The sequence below is a fragment of the Saccopteryx leptura genome, chromosome 7, assembly GCF_036850995.1.
Source record: "Saccopteryx leptura isolate mSacLep1 chromosome 7, mSacLep1_pri_phased_curated, whole genome shotgun sequence".
Taxonomy (NCBI): Eukaryota; Metazoa; Chordata; class Mammalia; order Chiroptera; family Emballonuridae; genus Saccopteryx; species Saccopteryx leptura.
This window is the reverse complement of record NC_089509.1, coordinates 89586650-89606355: the sequence shown is the minus strand read 5'-3', so window position 1 is coordinate 89606355 and position 19706 is coordinate 89586650. Positions and strand designations below refer to the sequence as shown.

Below are 19706 nucleotides of genomic sequence, written 5' to 3'. Positions count from 1 at the left end.
AAGGGTTACTCGGTCTCCTGAAGGCCCACGGTAAAGGCACATATGAGAAAGCAATCAACGAACAACTAAGGTGTTACAACGCACAACAAAAAATTAATGATTGACGCTTCTCATCTCTCTCCGTTCCTGTCTGTCTGTCCCTATCTATCCCTCTTTCTCTCAGTCACTGTGAAAAAAAAAAAAAAAAGAGTCCAGGAGTGTACCAGTCAAAGATCACTTATAAAAAATAGTACTATATTTTCATAGAAATAGAAAAAAAAATCCAAAATTTGTATGAAATCATAAAAGATCGTGAAGGCAAATTCTGAGTAAGAACAAAGATGACAGTATCACACCTCGTAACTTTAAACTACATTACAAAGCTTTAGTAATCAAAACAGTATGCCATTTAAGCCCTGGCTGGTTGGCTCAGTGGTAGAGTGTCAGCCTGGCGTGCAGGAGTCCCGGGTTCAATTCCCGGCCAGGGCACACAGGAGAAGTGCCCATCTGCTTCTCCACCCCTCCCCCTCTCCTTCCTCTCTGTCTCTCTCTTCCCCTCCCGCAGCCGAAGCTCCATTGGAGCAAAGTTGGCCCGGATGCTGAGGAGACTCCATGGCCTCTGCCTCAAGCGCTAGGCTGGCTCTGGTCGCAACCGAACAATGCCCCAAATGAGCACAGCATCGCCCCCTGGTGGGCATGCAGGTGGATCTTGGTCGGGCGCAAGCGGGAGTCTGTCTGACTGCCTCCCCGTTTCCAACTTCAGAAAAATATATACAAAAAAAAACAAAACAAAACAGTATGCCATTTAAAAAGGCACACAAGGCCCTGGCCAGCTGGCTTAGCGGTAGAGCATCAGCCAGGTATGTGGAAGTCCCAGGTTCGCTTTCCAGTCCAGGCACACAGAACAAGCACCTATATGCTTCTCCACCCTCCCCGTCCTTCCTCTCTATCTCTTCCCCTCCCGTAGCCAAGGCTCCAATGGAGCAAAGTTGGCCCAGGCACTGAGGACAGCTCCATGGCCTCCACCTCAGGCACTAGAATGGCTCCGGCTGCAACGGAGCAACATCCCAGATGAGCAGACCATCGCCACCTAATGGGCATGCCGGGTGGATCCCAGTCAGGCGCATGCGGGAGTCTGTCTGACTGCCTTCCTGCTTCTAACTTCAGGGGGAAAAAATGCATAAATAAATAAATAAATAAAAAGGCACACAATGGAACAGAATTATAGCCAGCCCAAAAATAAATCCTCACATACCCAGTGAACTCGTATTTGAAAAGGGAGGCAAGAATACTCAATGAGGAAAGGATAGTCTCTTTAATAATTGGTGCTGGGGAAAATGGATAGTCACACACAGAAGAATAAAATTGGACCTCTATCTTACACCTCTCACAAAAATTAACTCAAAATGGATTAGACTTAAACATAAGACCTGAAACCATAAAACTATCAGGAAAAAACACAGAGGAAAAGCTCCTGGATGGGGATCTCGGCAACTATGTATATTTTTGAGGACGACACCAAAAGCAAAAACAAACAAGTGAGACTACATCAAATTAAAAATCTACACCAGGACTGACCTGTGGTGGCGCAGTGGATAAAGCGTCAACCTGGAATGCCAAGGTCGCCGGTTTGAAACCCCAGGCTTACCTTGTCAAGGCACATATGGGAGTTGATGCTTCCTCTCCTCCCCCTGTTCTTTTTCCTCTCTCTCCTCTCTAATAAAAATGAATAAATAAAATCTAAAAAAAAAAAAATCACCAGATAGCTCAGTTGGTTCAAGTGTCGTCCTGAAGCACAGAGGACCTCTGCCAGTTTGATCCCTAGTCAGGGCACATATAAGAACAGACTGATGTTCCTCACACATTCTCTGTCTCTCTCTCTCTCTCTCTCTCTCTCAGGGAACATATAGAACAGATAGATGCCTTCCTCTTCACACACACACACACACACGAACAGATCAATGTTCCTGTCTCTCCCTCCTCTACCTTCCTCTCACACTAAAATCAATAAATAAAAATTTTTTAAGAATAAAAATCTACAAAGCAAAAAAATACCATCAACAAAATGAAAAGGCAACCTAGAGAACAGGGAAAATGCATTTGCCAATGATATTTAAGTAATGCATATAATTTGAGCAAAAACGCCCAAATAACTAGATTTAAAAATTGTCAAAGAAACTGAATATACATTTTCCCACAGATATGCCAATGGTCAACAAGTACATGAAAAGGTGCTCAACATCACTAAGTATCAGGGAAATGCAAATAAAAATCCCAATGGGCTATCACCTCATACCTGTTAGAAGACTACCATCAAAAAGAAGAGAGGTAAGGTAAGTGTTGGTGCAGTTGCGGAGATAGAGAAATCTTGTTCACTACTGGGAATTAAATTGGTACAGCCAGTAGAAAAACAGGATGGAGATTCCTCAAAAAGTTAAAAATAGGCCCTGGCCGGTTTGCTCAGTGGTAGAGCGTCAGCCTGGCGTGCAGGAGTTCTGGGTTTGATTCCCGGCCAGGGCACACAGGAGAAGCACTCATCTGCTTCTCCACCCCTCCCCCTCTCCTTCCTCTCTATCTCTCTCTTCCCCTCCTGCAGCCAAGGCTCCATTGGAGCAAAGTTGGCCCGGGTGCTGAGGATGGCTCTGTGGCCTCTGCCTCAGGCGCTAGAATGGCTCTGGTTGCAACAGAGCGACGCCCCGGATGGGCAGAGCATCGCCCCCTGGTGGGAGTGCCGGGTGGATCCCGGTCAGGCGCATGTGGGAGTCTATCTGACTGCCTCCCTGTTTCCAGCTTCAGAAAAATACATACACACACACACACACAAAAAAAAGTTAAAAATAGAACTACTACTATATAATCTAGCAATCCCACTTCTGGGTATACAGCCAAAAGAAATGAAGTCACTATTTCAAAGAGAGATCTACACTCCCATGTTCACCGCAGCACTATTCACAATAGTCAAGATATGGAAACAACCTGACTGACCAGGTGGTGGCGCAGTGGATTGTGCATCAAACTGGGATGCAGAGGACCCAGGTTTGAGACCCCAAGGTCTCCAGCTTGAGCACGAGCTCATCTGGTTTGAGCAAAGCTCACCAACTTGGACCCAAGGTTGCTGGCTTGAGCAAGGTGTTACTCGGTCTACTGAAGGCCGGTGGTCAAGGCACATATGAGAAAGCAATCAATGAACTAAGGTGCCGCAACAAAAAACTGATGATTGATGCTTCTCATCTCTCTCCGTTCCTGTATGTCTGTCCCTATCTGTCGTCCCTCTTTCTGACTCTGTCTCTATAAAAAAAAAAGATATGGAAACAACCTAAGCATCTATCTATGAATTAATGAACAATAATGATGTGTGATATATACATACACACACACACAAATGTATATTAATCAATCATGAGAAAGGAGACCCTGCCATTTGTGACAACATGGAGTGCACTATGCTTAAGTCAGACAGAGAAAAACAAACACTGTGATATTACATACATGTGATAAATGTGGTAAGTTTTTAATTTTTTAAAAAACTTTATTCATTTTGGACAGGGGAGGGGAGAGGAGGGGAGAGAAAAAGGGGGAGGAGGAGGGAGAAGGGGGGGGGAGAGGAAGCATCAACTCCCATAAGAGGAAGCATAACTCCAAGCAAGGGTTTCAAACCAGCGAACTCAGCGTTCCAGGTTGACACTTTATCTACTGAATCACCACAGGTCAGGCTTATATGTGGAATCTAAAAAAGCCAAACTCATAAAACAGAGTAGGAATGGTGGTTGTCAGGGGGTTGGGGGGAGGGTTGGAATGGAAAGATGTTGGTCAAAGAGTACAAATTTCTACTTACTAAATGTAAGTTTTGATAATCTATGTACATCATGGTGACTAAAGGTAAAATACTGTAGCATATACTTGAAAGTTGCTGAGAATAAATTTTAAATATTTTCTCACTGCCCCTTCCAAAAAAGCAAGCACTTCCATGGGTGATAGAGGTGTTAACTAACCCTATTGTGGTATTCATTTCACAATACATACATGTATCAAAATCACCTTTAACTTACACAATGTTACATGTCAATTATTTCCGCAATAAAGCTGGGAAAAAATAAACCAGTGCACAGTCACTTTGTGCAACAAATAATGGGAAACAGTAGAAAATTAAGCTCTAGGATTCACCTCCAGACATCATGTCTGTAACAAAATCACAGAATTGGCCCACCAGTGAGAGAGAGACATAACAAAACCAGAGCAGTCGGAAGAATCATAAGGCAACAACCACTGTAACTTGTAACAAGAGAAAGGTACTACTGTATTATGCTCTGATCAGGAAACTACCACATAATTACTACTGGTCGTAGAACCTATCATGCCAAATAAATATATATCATCTAAAAAAATATATGTACCATTTAAAAGCTCAATACTCATGAAGCTAGTAACTGTATAATGCTACACTGCCACAGTAAAACTCTATGTTTCCACACTAATAAGGCAAGCATAAACCACAGCTAGAGCAGAAATGCAATCTCCCATTCATTCTCCCCTCCAAATAACAAATTAGTACATCAAGAAATGAGCCCTGGCCCAGTATTTCAGTTGGTTAGAGTGCCATCCCAATATGCCAAAGTTGTGGGCTTAATCCCCACTCAAGTCACATACAAGAATCAACCAATAAGTGCATAAATAAGTAGAACAACAACTTGATGTCTCTCTCTTTCTCCCCCATTCCTCTCTACAAAATCTGTCAATAAATCAAAAATATTTTTAAAATCATGTTAATAATCCTAGAAATGCAGTCTTTAATGTATCATCAAAAGAAGAAGAAGCTGGTGTGTCATGCCTTGTCATTACATGTACATGATATTAGTTTAAAGCACAAACAAAACTGCTGACATTAAATGCATATTATGTGTACGTTTTAGTTACACATGAATAAAGTTCATAAGCATACATATTAATATTCTATACAAATGTATAAATAGTAAAAACCTAGCCTCACCAAGTCGTGGCGCAGAGAATAGAGCATCAGACTAGGACACAGAAGCCCCAGGTTTGAAACCCCGAGGTCTCCGGCTTGAGAGCAGGCTCATCTGGTTTCAGCACAGCTCACCAGCTTGGACCCAAGGTCACTGGCTTGAGCAAGGGGTCACTCCTTCTACCATAGCCCTCCAGTCAAGGCACATAAGAGAAAGCAATCAATGAACAACTAAGGTGCTGCAACGAAGAATTGATGCTTCTCATTTCTCTCCTTTCCTGTCTGTCCCTATCTGTACCCTCTCCCTCTCTCTCTCTCTCTCTCTCTCTCTCTCTCTCTCTCTGTCACCAAAAAAAAAAATAACTTAAGGTCAATAAATTTTAATTTCTTCTCTTAAAAAACACAGCCATATATCATGCCAAGTACTTCAGATTCTTTCTGTGAACCTGGTCGGCTCTTCTGTATGTAGAATAAAAACTTTAGAAGAGAAAGAATCATTTTTAAAGTACTCTCTTCTGGCTGAGAACCTGTGGTACTAAATATTGTAAAAGGTGGGCATCATTTGTTGGCTTCCCCTATTTCATTTTGTTTTGTAGATTCTGAAAGTTCCTAACAATGCATCTATTTACCTCTATTCAAAGTTATAAACAAATAGACAAAGCCAAATAATGGTCAGCAAAAACAAAAAAAAATAGTCCTATGTTACATATACAGTTCAAACCCCACTAATTCAGATTTACAAAGAGGCTCTTCATAGGAATCAAATTGGTAACAGAACTTAGACTATTAGGTCCATGAGTTATTTAACACTGATTTCCTAAATGCTCAATAAATATCTTATTTGAATGAATAAGAAAAAAATACATATTTTAAATGTTGTGAGTCATAGTTCAATCGTGTTAGTCAACAAAACACAGTGGACACAAGGGAAAACTGAACACTATTCTTGCCTTAACAAAATTTTAGTTTAGCAGAGTCAAAGGTAAGCTTGAATTTACTTATCTAGTTTTCAAAAAATAGAAATATCTCCTTTGCTTACTTCCTAAGAGGCTGTAGATCAGCTCAGACGAAGGATGAGCATCCACTATAGAATAAGCCCTGCACTAAGTGAAAGGAACTAAACTGCTAAATTGAATCTAAAGCATCAGCCATGTGTGAAATAGTATGTCAATCATCAGTCACATCTTCATTAAATATGCTGAACAAATGAGAAGTATTGAACAACTTCACTTACTTGTACATAAACCTACAAACTCTTCAAACTTGGAAAACTATTTCACAGCTTACAAGTAGTTTTCTACTGCTTACTAGGAAAAAAGAAACTAACTTATTCAATTGACAGATACTTACTGAATGTCTATTTCATACCAGGTACTGTCCCAGGTGCTGACAATGAAAAAGAGACAAAACTCCCCGTCGTCATGACACTCACCCACCAGGGGAGGAAGACAGTCATATAAATAAGATATGTCATGTTCATGTTAAATAAGTACAGGGGGTCCTTGGGTTATGACATAGTCTCGTTCCTATAACAGTGATGTAACTCAAATTTGGGTGTAAGTCAAAACACACCCAAGCCTAAGTCATTTACCTATCCTAACATAGGTGTAAAATCATAATCTAAAACATTAAAACACAATTAAGCCACAAAAAATAATACTGCATATTCTTGTTCTCCTGCCACATGCAACCAAACTTGTTTGCCCACGTAGTCCGTAAGTATGACGCTAATGGCGTAAGCCAAAACACTCATGTCTCAATTTTTTAGTTTTTATGGGAACAAGTGCTATAAACTCAAAACATCGTCATGTCAAGGCTGTCGTAACCCAAGGATCCCCTGTAATGTGACCCCTGGCTCTGTAGCTCAGTTCATTGAGCACTGCTCTGATAAGCCAAGCTTGTGGGTTTGATCCCCAGGTCAGGGCACACACAGGAATCAACCAATGAATGCATGGATAGGTGAACAGCAAATCAGTGTGTCTCTCTCACTTTTTCTCATCTCACTAAAAAGCAACTCTTAATTAAATAAAGCCTGAAAAGTACAAACAAAGAGGAGAGTGAACAAAGGGTCAGAGTATGTTATAAATTTTATTCGATCAAGAAGGGGTGGCCCTGGCTGAATAGCTCAGTTGTTAGTGTTGTACTGATACACCAAAGTTGCAGATTTGATCCCATCTGGATACATACAAGAATCAACCAATGAGCCCCAGCCGAATAGCTTACTTTGTTAGAATATTGTCCCAAAGCACAGAGATTGATGGTCTGACCCCAGTCAGGGCACATACAGGAACAGATCGATGTTTCTGTCTCTCCCCATCCCCCTTCCTTTCTCTCTAAAATCAATCAATCCATCAATAATTTTTTTAAATGAATCAACCACTGAATGCATAAATGGAACAACAAATCGATGTTGTTTTCTCTTCCTATAAAATCAATCAATAGGCCCTGGCCGGTTGGCTCAGCGGTAGAGCGTCGGCCTGGCGTGTGGGGGACCCGGGTTTGATTCCCGGCCAGGGCACATAGGAGAAGCGCCCATTTGCTTCTCCACCCCCCCCCCTTCCTCTCTGCCTCTCTCTTCCCCTCCTGCAGCCAAGGCTCCATTGGAGCAAAGATGGCCCGGGCGCTGGGGATGGCTCCTTGGCCTCTGCCCCAGGTGCTAGAGTGGCTCTGGTCGCGGCAGAACGACGCCCCAGAGGGGCAGAGCGACGCCCCCTGGTGGGCAGAGCATCGCCCCTGGTGGGTCAGGCGCTTGCGGGAGTCTGTCTGACTGTCTCTCCCCGTTTCCAGCTTCAGAAAAATACAAAAAAAAAAATCAATCAATAAATGTTTTTTTTAAAAAGGGGTCATCAAGGTGACATCTGAGCAAAGCCTAAAGGAAGTAAAAGATTCAATCATACAAATATAGAGGGGATGAGTACTCCTGGCAGAAGGCCTAGTAAATGCAAAGTAACAAGGTCGTGAGGCAGAAGTATGCTCGGTATGTTTAAGAAAAAAAATGTCAAAGTGGCTGCAGTAGAGTGCACATGAGAGAGGAAAAAATTGTAACAGGAGGTGATTCAAGGATAGATGTTAGATCATTTGCAGTCTGTAGGCAATTTTAAGGACCAGTTCTTACACTGAGTGAGACGGGTGGGTAGTCTCTGAATGTTTTGAAGAGAAGAGTGGCATGATCTAATTTAGATTTTTAAAAGATCACTCTGGCTGCTGTTCTAAGACTAGCTAAAAGGATATTGCTATAATCTAAGTGAGGGGTGGTGGTGGCCTGAATCTGGGTGGTAGCAGGGGAGGTGGTAGGTACCCAGATTCTCCCCTAAGGCCTCCAAAAAGAACACAGTTCTGTGGCACATTTATTCTTCTACTCTTCAAAACAATAAAATGATATAAGCTCATATTGTTTTACACTGCTAAAATTTTATCATAATTTATTGCAACAGCAACAGGAAAATACAGAAATAAATGGTTTGAATATTTAGAAATTAAAAACTATATGTAGTATCAGAATTTTGTATATAACAAAATATCCTTCTGGATTTGAAAATAACGCCAGTAAGTCTCTAAGATTGTATGTGCAGAAGGTACTGTGTCAGTTTAAACCAATAGCTTAGCATTTTAAATAAATTTCCTCTGACATATAGTTCAAAACAGGAGCTGAAGTAGTGATAAACTTAATGATAATATAAATATTTGGTCACCTGTGATCTGAAGCCTCGTCTCTGAACTTTGCAGAATGTGTCACCCTGATAGATATAAACTCTAGAAGGCCTACCTCATATAAATCCTTCCATCTTCCAACTTTCAATTGGAAAGACTGAGTTATAATGCTTACAGCCTACGGTAATACAGAACCATAAAATGGGTACAAGAAAAGGTGAGTAAATTGGTTTTTATATTTATCATAAGAGGGCACGAAGTGTAAAAAGTTAAGAAATATCACCCTATAGCAACTAAGTTTTGGAACAAAGCCCAACCTGAACCCAGGCTATCCATAACTAGTATGTAACTATTTTTAGAAAATTAAAATACAACTAACTCTTTGTGTGTCTGTGAATGTAAACTACAACTTTACATAAGACATTTTAGTCACAAAAGTTGCAAAATTCTGTTTAAAAATATCCTACCATAATATAGCTGTAGTTCAACAAGATATGTGAAATTAAGATGCAAGAAATCCTAGCACCACAGATACAAGCATCTTTGAACCCCAATATAGTGAGACCTCATCATATCAAAAAAAATTTTTTAAAGGGACCTATTAAAAACATACACCAAAAGAGCACTGTAAAAAGATGACAAAACATTTAAGTCGTCAATATACATGAATAATGACTGTAGTAATAGCAAACACTCATGATTGTAAGACGAACAATTCTTCATATTTTAAAATAAATCCAAATACACTGTCAGTTAGGTGGCAGTATTTTAAATGTTTAAGTGACAGTATTAATATAGTGGCACACAAAATGGCAGTTTTTAAAAATTGTCATCTTAGATTTGATTAAACGTATCATTTTAGCTGTATTAATTCATTTAATCTTCAAAATTACCTTATAAGATAGTTATTATCATTGTACCATATTAGAGATGAGAAAACCGAAACAGAGAAGTTAAATAGCTAGCTTCCCAGTCACAGCCACTAACATTCAAATTATCTTTACAGGTATTTATCAACTTACGACCTATGCAACTTACGACCATTTGACTTTACGACCACAATCACTAGCCATGACTGCTCCGCGACTGGCAGCCCAAGCGTTGCCCAGCTGGGCGTACGACAGTGCGGACCAGCTTCCGGCAGCACTACCATCTCCGCGTGCACCATTTCAACTGTTATCCCAGACTCGGTACAAATGAACAAAGAAAATTATGATAAAATATGACTTAAAGATTTTTATAACATCATTTCACAGTACTGTACATATAGCCTACTCAACTTACGACCAAACCGTGTTATGACCGTGGTCTGTCAGAACCAATCATGGTCATAAGTTGAGCACTAGCTGTAAGTAAAATTCTGATCCTTGCAAGATAAATGACTGCAGTATGAATGTGCTCACAATATTTAATAGAAAAAATCTTGCAAAGGAAATTTAAGGTAATTACATTCAGTCTACAAAATCAGTGCACAGTCTATATACCTAGGACAACCAAGTATATATTTCTGATATTCAGCAATTATTTAATTAGTGTCTTCTATATGTACAATATCGTGTGCCTAATCAACAGATATTAAAAAATGTAAGGCCCTGGCTGGGTAGCCTAGTTGACTGCTCTCAAGTCGACGATCTCAGGGTTTCAAACCGGGGTCCTTTACATCCCAGTCTGATGCTCTATCCACTGCTCCACTGTCTGGTCAGGCTAAAAGTAAACTTTTTTTTTTTTTTTTTTTCATTTTTCCGAAGCTGGAAACGGGGAGGCAGTTAGATGCCCGCATGCCCCCGACCGGGATCCACCGGTATGCCCACCAGGGGGCGATGCTCTGCCCCTCTGGGGCTTCGCTCTGTTGCATCCAGAGCCATCCCAGTGCTTGAGGCAGAGGCCACAGAGCCATCCTCAGTGCCCGGGCCAAATTTGCTCCAATGGAGCCTTGGCTGCGGGAGGGGAAGAGAGAGACAGAGAGGAAGGATAGGGGGAGGGGTGGAGAAGCAGATGGGCGCTTCTCCTGTGTGCCCTGGTCAGGAATCGAACCCGGGACTCCACGCCAGGCCGATGCTCTACCACTGAGCCAACCGGCCAGGGCCCTAAAAGTAAACTTTTAATGGTGCTAGGCTTGATTTTGTTATTTATGCATGTTTTAGAGTATATATAAAGGAGGTTTGTGTTGTTTTTACATTCTGTTTTTGTTTTAGATTTTATTCATTTTTAGAGAGACAGAGAAAGAGAGAAGGGGAGAAGCAGGAAGCATCAATTCTTATATGTGCCTTGACTAGGCAAGCCAGGGTTTTGAACTGGCGACCTCAGCATTCCAGGTTTACACTTTATCCACTGTGCCACCACAGGCCAGGCTATATTTACGTTCTGTTTGTTTTCACAAATAGAGAAATCTTACAAGTATATAGATGAAGGAGGGAAATAAGGTCATTTGATAGTAGAAATTTGAGGTCCTTCTCTGTGACTTGGTCTTTTACCTCCATAGACAGGAGTGAACCACATAGGTGAACATCAGGCTGAATTAGGGAGATTGAATTTCCCTAGATTGAAGTACTGTAATTTAACTTATCAGGATTTGATCAAGGTTTATCGTCCTCAAAGAAACCAGGCCTGACTTCCCAGAAGACTTTGGTGATTGAATTTTCAGTGAAAAAGACAAACTCGTTGTTATGAAGACCTTTGACAAGATTGCAAAACCAGACTAAATTATATTTTGAGACCCTTTTTATAATTAAAATTATTTTTAATAAAATTTAATTTAATTTTTAATTTTAGAGGCAGGCAGGGAGAAAGAGAGAGGGACATTGAGATGTGCCTGTATGTGCCCTGATTGGGGATTGAACTGGCAATTTCTGTGCTTCTGGATGATGCCCAACCAACTGAGCTAGCTGGGCAGGACTTAGTTTTTATTTATTTATTTGTTATTTTTTATTGAGTGATTTTTTTTAGAGAGAGAGAGGAAGGGAGAGTGAGGGGAGGGGGAAGGGAAGCAGTCATTTGTTGTTCCACTCAGTTGTACACTCATTGGTTGCTTCCTGTGTGTGACCTGACTGGGGATCACTGTACACTTTTTTTTTTAAATTAAGAGTAGGGGAGGCAGAGAGGCAGACTTCCACATGTGCCCTGACTGGGATCCACCTGCAAGCCCCCTATGGAGCAATGCTGTCTGGGGCTGTTGCTCCATTATTCAGCAACTGGGCTATTTTTAGTGCCTGGGGTGGAGGCCAGGAGCCATCTTGGAGGGGGCAACTCCCTAGAACCAATTGAGCCACGGCTGTGGGAGGGGGAGAGAGAGAAAAGGGAAGGAGGGAGAAGCAGGTGGTCACTTCTCCTGGGAATTGAACCCAGGACATCTACATACCAGGCCAACTCTCTACCACTGAGCCAACAGGCCAGGGCCATCTGTGCACTTACTATCCCTTCTTCTCCAAGGTACCTAACTGACCTCTTAATTCCTTTTATTGACACAAGGACTAGAGCTGCACTTTATTTTTTGCCCCACTTTGAAAAACTTGTTTCAGAATTGCCCTTTACTCAGTCATAAATTCTTCCTTTACTTTGTCTTAACCTTGATATGATTAATGTACGAATGTGTTATAGGTTTCCTTCATTCAGGGTCTTCTTTCCTCTCCCAAAGAATAGTTTATAACCAAATTGCTTTTCTCATGTCAGATATATATTTGAGATATTTTTTAGCATGATATCTTTTGGTGTTACTTTCCTTTTATGCAAGGAATTTTAAAAGCATTCAGTGGCAGTGAGTATAAACGTAATGTTTTGGTGGATGAATGAAAGTACAATATCTTGAAAATTATATTACACTATTCATAGACTTTTGATAGCTTAGGATTGAATTTTTATGGGACTTACTAATAGCTTGGCTTTATGAAGCAATGTGGGCCAATACGTTCTACTTTTTTTTTTCATTTGCTTTGTATTCCTTCTCCACATGCAAAGCTTGTAGAGGATGGAGTCATATCTTAATTTTTATTTTTCTGTGACAGAGGCACAGAGAGGGGTACAGACAGACAGGAAGGGAGAAATATGAGAAGCATTAATTCTTCGTTGTGGCAACCTAGTTGTTCATTGATTGCTTTCTCACATGTGCTTTGACGTGGGGCGGGGGCTCCAACAGAGCTAGTGACCCCTTGCTCAAGCTGTTGAGCCTGTGCTCAAGCTGATGAGCCTGCACTCAAGCTGACGACCTTGGGGTTTCAATCCTGGCTCCTCTGTGTCCCAGTCTGGCATTCTATCCACTGCACCACCACCTGATCAGGCTTAAATTTTTAATTTATATTTTAAATTTTATTTATTGATTTTTAGAGTGAGAGGAAGGAGGAAAAAGAGAGAGAGAAAGAAACATTGATTTGTTCCACTTATTTATGTATTCATTAACCAAGATTGAACCTACAACCTTTGGCCCGGGCACTGAGGATGGCTCTATGGCCTCTGCCTCAAGCACTGGGATGGCTCTGGATGCAACAGAGCAAAGCCCCAGAGGGGCAGAGCATCGCCCCCTGGTGGGCATACCGGTGGATCCCGGTCGGGGGCATGCGGGCATCTAACTGCCTCCCCGTTTCCAGCTTCGGAAAAATGAAAAAAAAAAAAAAAAAAAAAGTTTACTTTTAGCCTGACCAGACAGTGGAGCAGTGGATAGAGCATCAGACTGGGATGTAAAGGACCCCGGTTTGAAACCCTGAGATCGTCGACTTGAGAGCAGCTCATCACCTTGAGCACAGGGTCGCTGGCTTGAGTGTGGGATCACAGACATGACTCCCATGATCCCTAGCTGGAACCCAAAGGTCGCTGGCCCAAGCAAGGCGTCACTCGCTCTGCTGGAGCCCCCTGATCAAGGCACATGTGACAAAGCAATCAATGAAGTAAAGAGACTAAAGAACCACAACAAAGAATTGATGTTTTTCATTTCTCTCCCTTTCTGTCTGTCCCTGTCTGTCCCTCTCTCTGTCTGTCTCTGTCACAAAAAAAGGGGGGCTTAGGGGGGTTTTGTTGTTGTTGTTGTTTTGTATTTTTCTGAAGTTGGAAACGGGAAGGCAGTCAGACAGACTCCCACATGCGCCCAATCAGGATCCACCCGGCATGCCCAACAGGGGGTGTTGCTCTGCTGCAATCAGAGCCATTCTAGCGCCTGAGGCAGAGGCCATGGAGCCATCCTCAGCGCCGGGGCCAACTTTGCTCCAGTGGAGCCTTGACTGTGGGAGGAAAAGAGAGAGATAGAGAGGAAGGAGAGGGGGAGGGGTGGAGAAGCAGATGGGCGCTTCTCCTGTGTGCCCTGGCCGGGAATCAAACCCGGGACTCCTGCACGCCAGGCCGATGCTCTACCACTGAGCCAACTGGCCAGGGCCAAAAAAAAAAAAAAAAGTTTATCTTTAAAGAAAAGTATAGAGGTAATACAGAATATGAACCGATTTTTGTAAAAAAATAAAAAATGATATACTGGATGTGTACATATGAAAAAGATTTAAAAGTATATACTGTATACTAGATAGATATATATTCAAAATTATTAGACAAGTTTATTTCTTCCTTAATACCTATTTGTATTTTCTAATATGTAATTCTTCAACAATAAGCATGTACTCTATGTTTTTTTTTAAATACACAGAACTTTTCTTTTAATTTATTTGAGAGAGAGAGAAACATCAATGTGTTGTTTTACTTATTTATGTATTCCATGGTTGATTCTTATATATATGTGCCCTCACTGGAGACCTAACCTAAACACTGGCATATCCAGTCGATGCTCTGAGCTAACCAGTCAGCGCTTCTATGACTTTTATTAAATAAAAATTTTAAGCCCTGGTCCAATAGTTCAGCTGGTCAGAGCATCATCCTGATATGCAAAGGTTGAGGGTTCAATCCTTGGTCAGGGGGCACATACTGGAACAGATCGATGTTTTTGTCTCTCTCTCTCATCATCCCCTAAAGTCAATAAATAAAAAAAGTTTCCCATTTATTCGGGAGAGAGGAAGGAAGAGGGGGAGAGAAAGGGAGAAGGAAAGAGAGGAAGGAAGAGAGAGAGATAGAAGCATCAACTCGTTTCTCCACTTAGTTGTCCACCCACGGATTGCTTCTCATACGTGCCCTGAACAAAGTTCCACCTGGCAACCGCGGGGTCCGGCCGATGCCCTCAGAATCAAAAACGCGTCTGTGGGAACCAGTCGGGGACCCTGGACCCACACTCTATTCACTCTATCACCGGCCAGGGCAATATATTTTTTTTTAATTTAAAAATATAAAAATTAAAAAATGTTTTAAAATCTTTATATCATTTTAGTGTAAATAATTACTTTTGTTTAATGAAACTGGCTGGGAACAAGCCATGATTCTATACTGCTCACAAAATTATGGGCTATTTCAAAATGAATATGAGGTGATAAAATATCCCCTAATTTTTGTGAGCAGTGTACTATCTCCTTATAAACCTTTCATGCAATGTTTTATGAATTCTGGAGTACCCTTACTGATATAAAGAAAAAAAGGAGAGCTATTAATGACAGCTCTCCTGTTATTTAAAAGCGAGATAAATAAGACATAAAATACTAGTAGGTAAATTCATAACTTCTGTTCTTCTGAGCAAATTCATGTTATTAGATAATTTTGCTCCATATCCAAATAATGAACAATGGAATCTTACAATGTATCTATGCAAATTATCACTCACAAAAATCAGTAACATTTTTTATCCTTTTTTTATCTAGTAAGAGAAAAAAATGTAAAAACAAGTTGGTTTTTCAGATTTAATTAAGGGAAATAATGACTAAAAATTTATTTTACCTAACAACATATTAAAGCAAATCATATTATAAAATTATTCTATTTATAATACTGTAGATGCCAAGTTAATCAAAACATTTTTTAAAATTTCTGGACACTAGATATTAGACATAGATATTTGTATTAATAAATGAAGAAGGGGGAGGGAAGGAGGGGGAGGGGAAGGGGGAGAGGAGGAGGAGGGGCACAAAGAAAACTAGATAGAAGGTGACAGAGGACAATCTGACTTTGGGTGATGGGTATGCAACATAACTGAATGACAAGATAACCTGGACATGTTTTCTTTGAATATATGTACCCTGATTTCTTGATGTCACCCCATTAAAATTTAAAAAAATTTATTTATTAAAAAAATAAAATAAAATAAATGAAGAAAAGAAACACAGGTCTTACATGTATCTCAAAAAATATCCTTAACAATTACTAAAAATTTTTTTACAGGCAAGAAATAAAATCAATCAGGTAAATATCAGCAAACTGCATTTATAACTTTCTATCAACATAGAAACTAAAGAGTACAATTGTTTTTAGAAGGACAGCCCCAATCATTTCCCTCCTTTGTCAATTTCACACACTATAATCCACATTTAGAATACTGTATTCTTATTTATCTCAAAGTTTTGAATATTCGTATGCATAAAACCAGCTATTTAAGAACACTTAGCAGGTCCTAGCCAGTTAGCTCAATAGGTTAAAAGCATCGTCCCAGGTTTGGATCCTGGGTCAGGACACACCCTGGAAGCAACCAAAAAAATGCACGATTGAGTATAAAAAATGCTTTCCCTTCCCCTCCCCTCTCTCCGCCTTTCTCTCCGTGTCCCTCTAAAAATCAATAAAAATTAAGCCCTGGTTGAAAAGCTCAATTGGTTGGAGCATCATCCCAGAGTGCAGAGGTTGCTGGTTTGATTCTCTGATCAGGGCACACAGGAGAAACAACCATCTGCTTCTCCACCCCTCCCCCTCTAGCTTCTCTCCTGCATCTCTCTCGCTTTTCTCTCTTTCTCTCTCTCCCTCCCCTCTGCAGCCATTGCTCAACTGGAGCGAGCTGGCCCTAGGTGAGGAGCCTGGCTCCATGGCCTCATCTCAGGTGCTAAAAAAAAAATGGCTCCAGTTGCAATGGAGAGTGGGCGCCAGATGGGCAGAGCATTCCTCCCTAATGGGCATGCCCGGTGGATCCCAGTTGGGGCATATGCGGGAGTTTGTCTCTTCCCTCTTCTCATGAAAAAAAGAACACTGAGCAAAAAAATACCTTATCTTTTGTTATATAAGATCAACAGAGCTGTCTTTTTTTTTTTTGCATTGCAAGCAAACATTACACTTCCACAAAATAAAATGTGTCAAGTTACTTAACTTCAGCTGGTGGTTAGGGCATGATGCTATAAAAAGGCTAAATTGACCAACATCAAACCCCTGCTGGTCAATTTTCTAAATTGTAAGGAGAGCTGGCCAAATGTGCAGCTAGGTCAGCACAAAGCACTATCACCATGTTCTATTTATCCACTTTACTACAAACAGATCATGTAAGAACTGTCATCTTGGAAAAGAATACCAATAATATACCCAATGGATCCTAAAACACATAATCTAAAGTAAAAAATGTAAAATCTGTTTTAGATGCTAAATTGAAGAAATAGTTTAAAATCCATTTTATTAACCAATATCTATACTTTGAACTTCAAAATGCCACCACTGAATATTGAGTCCCACTGCTAAGACAGTATGTATGTATAGAAAAACAATTACTGATCCCTTTAACCTCTCAGCTTTATTAATCCATGTACTTTTACCTTTATATAACAAATCGAAGAGAAACTATACCTTGAAATTTCAATAAAAATTATCTTCTAAAGAGAGACAAAGCTGTTTCTTTTCTTTACTCACTGGTAATAAGTGCAACACAATCACTTGTCTACCCTCAGTTTCTCTTCTGACCTTTAATTCTTTCCAGTAATATACTGTAGAAAGCAATAGAATTACCACTTCAGTCTAGTTGCTTCTCCTAGAGAATGTAAATTCCCTGAAACACCATAGCTACTTCCACTCCTTCTTCCCACCTAAAGTCCATTAGAGTATAAATTGACACACTACATGGTATTCATTTGCTCACAGAGCAGCATCTACTACTAAGGCACTATAAAATTCTGTTTCAACTAGGATGCATATCATCAAAGTGAACCTTTGAATCTCTCCTCGCCCACTCAGTATCAGAAAGGCACGTTACAAATAAGGACAACTGTATTTTTGTATCAATCTCTGACCCAAGACATATTCTTTCTTTTCCTACTAGCCATACTTTCAACTGCCTCTCTGAAGAGAAAAGCCTTAGAGAATGTCTGGTTCATTCTTCAATACAAATATTCCCTACAAGATATATATATATATGTATATATCTGTATGTATCTGTATATGTATGTGTATATATATATTTATATATGTATAACTAATCAAGTAAAATCTCACACCACCCTTGAGTAACCACATGGTTCTTACAAAATTGATGAACTTATACATTTTAACCTTTTAAATTTAAATTTAGACTTGGAAATGCTTCCCAATATCTGACGTTAAGAAGGACGCCTCGAGAGATGGAGATGAGAGCAGAGAAAAAAAAGACCCTAGTATAGGAACAATTTAACATACTTCTTCCATTCCCACCTTTATCCCAAGAAAATTTAAATGGGAAGGAAATTGGAGGTAGAACTTGTGATACAGAAGTAGCCATAAAGAAAACAAAAGAAGCTGAATTTGCAAACTGTGCGTTTTTAACCTATTCTTTTAAAAAACAGTTTTAAAGATTTTTTCTTTATTCCACAGGATCTTTTGCTTCCCCCAGGCGCAGCTGAAGCTCATCTCACCCACTATCCCCGCCTCCATACACACACACAGCGCTACCACTATGAGTCCTTGTGCCAAACCTACCGTCACGGGAAAAATTAAACCATGAGGACCGTTTCCTAATGCTCTCTGAAAAACAGTCACAATTCTTCTTCCCACAGGAAAATAAATTTCCTATTCTAACGGGATGGGGGCCGGGGGAGCTTATCTTTCAGCTTCTCATTCCCCATAGGGAGGAAAACAGCAGTAACTTCCAGCAAGAGAACGGCTGTTCTACTGTATCCCCGGTTAGAAGCTAAAGCAACCCCCTCACACCCACATACGCCGCACACACCACACACACAAAAACAGTCTCTTGAGACATTCACACGAATAGAAAACTGAGGCACTTCACTTTGCAGCCACAAAGCCCCTTAAAAATTCCTCCAGAGCTTAGGGTAAGAGGGTGGCCCATGAATCCCCGACACCCCGCCATGTAGAGGGGAGCGTGATTCCGTCAAATAGATGATGCCACCCTCGGCTTCCTCCATCCAGAACCCTGACTGGCACCGAGTGCGGGGGCGACCGAGGGCAGGAGAAGCGAAGAGGCGCGGACAGGACACCACACACCGCCTGATTCATGGCTTTTAAGAATGTTTTAAAGCTACAGTTTTCTCCAACCAGAGGATTCTCACCCACTCACCAGCCCCAATTCCCACCATCCCCTAGCCCCAACCGCGGGCGCAGCTGGGCCGTGTCCCCGTGTCCCGCCCTGGCCTCGGCCCCGCGCGCCCCCTGCCCCAGCCCCGGGTCCCACGCGCCGCTCGCCACCCCGAGGCCCCGCACGCCCAGGCCGGGATGCTTCTCACCTGGATGTAGTTGTTCTCGCAGTAATCGGCCACCCGTTCCAGATTCGTGTAACTGTCGAAGAGGGCCCGGCGGCCCCCCGGGATTTCCTCCTCCAGCAGCATCTGCAGCTCCGCCATCTTCACATCCTCCTACTCCCCCTCAGACAGACCGCAGAGGTAGCGGCGGCCGCAGCCAGGGAAACCCAAGACTAGGAGAGGAGGAGCAGCAGCCACGGCGACGGCAACTCGGGAGGAGCGATAAGCACCCCCCGCGCGCGACAAGGGAGGGGGCAGCAGGGACGGGGGCCGGGCGCGAGCCGACGGACTCGGAGGACGGTCACCGCGGCGACAGCCGGCCGAGCGCGCGCACGCGCCCTCCCTCCCTCCGCCCCCGGGCGCCTGAGAAAGATTCCCACCCTCGGCCGCGCCGCTCGCCCCTCCCCACTTCCGGCGTCTCCTAGCGACGACAGGAGTGGGGGCTGGGAGGTGCGCGCGATCCCGGCTCGCGGTTAACCCTTCGGCCCCCGCAGGTTGCGTGGCTCGGGAATTCCCAGGCGGCCTTTGTTAGTCCGGCGTGAAAGCTCTACCCGCCCCCGCTGTCTTGCCGCTGGCGCCCTCCGCGACCCCCACTCCGCGTGGTCTTCAGGCTGGAGTCAAAC

At 42.0% G+C, this 19706-nt stretch overlaps 1 protein-coding gene across 27 annotated transcripts in view; it reads right to left on the bottom strand.

The window, feature by feature from the left end:
• ABI2 (abl interactor 2) overlaps positions 1 to 19431 on the bottom strand; it is a 109333-nt gene extending 89902 nt beyond the window's left edge. For all 27 annotated transcript variants that reach the window (XM_066345103.1, XM_066345106.1, XM_066345115.1 and 24 more), the window contains exon 1: positions 19069 to 19431. In XM_066345103.1, the coding sequence (XP_066201200.1) occupies positions 19069 to 19185 (117 nt within the window). In that variant the 5' untranslated portion in view covers positions 19186 to 19431. The remainder of the gene's footprint in view (positions 1 to 19068) is intronic.
• Positions 19432 to 19706: the final 275 nt, after the last annotated feature.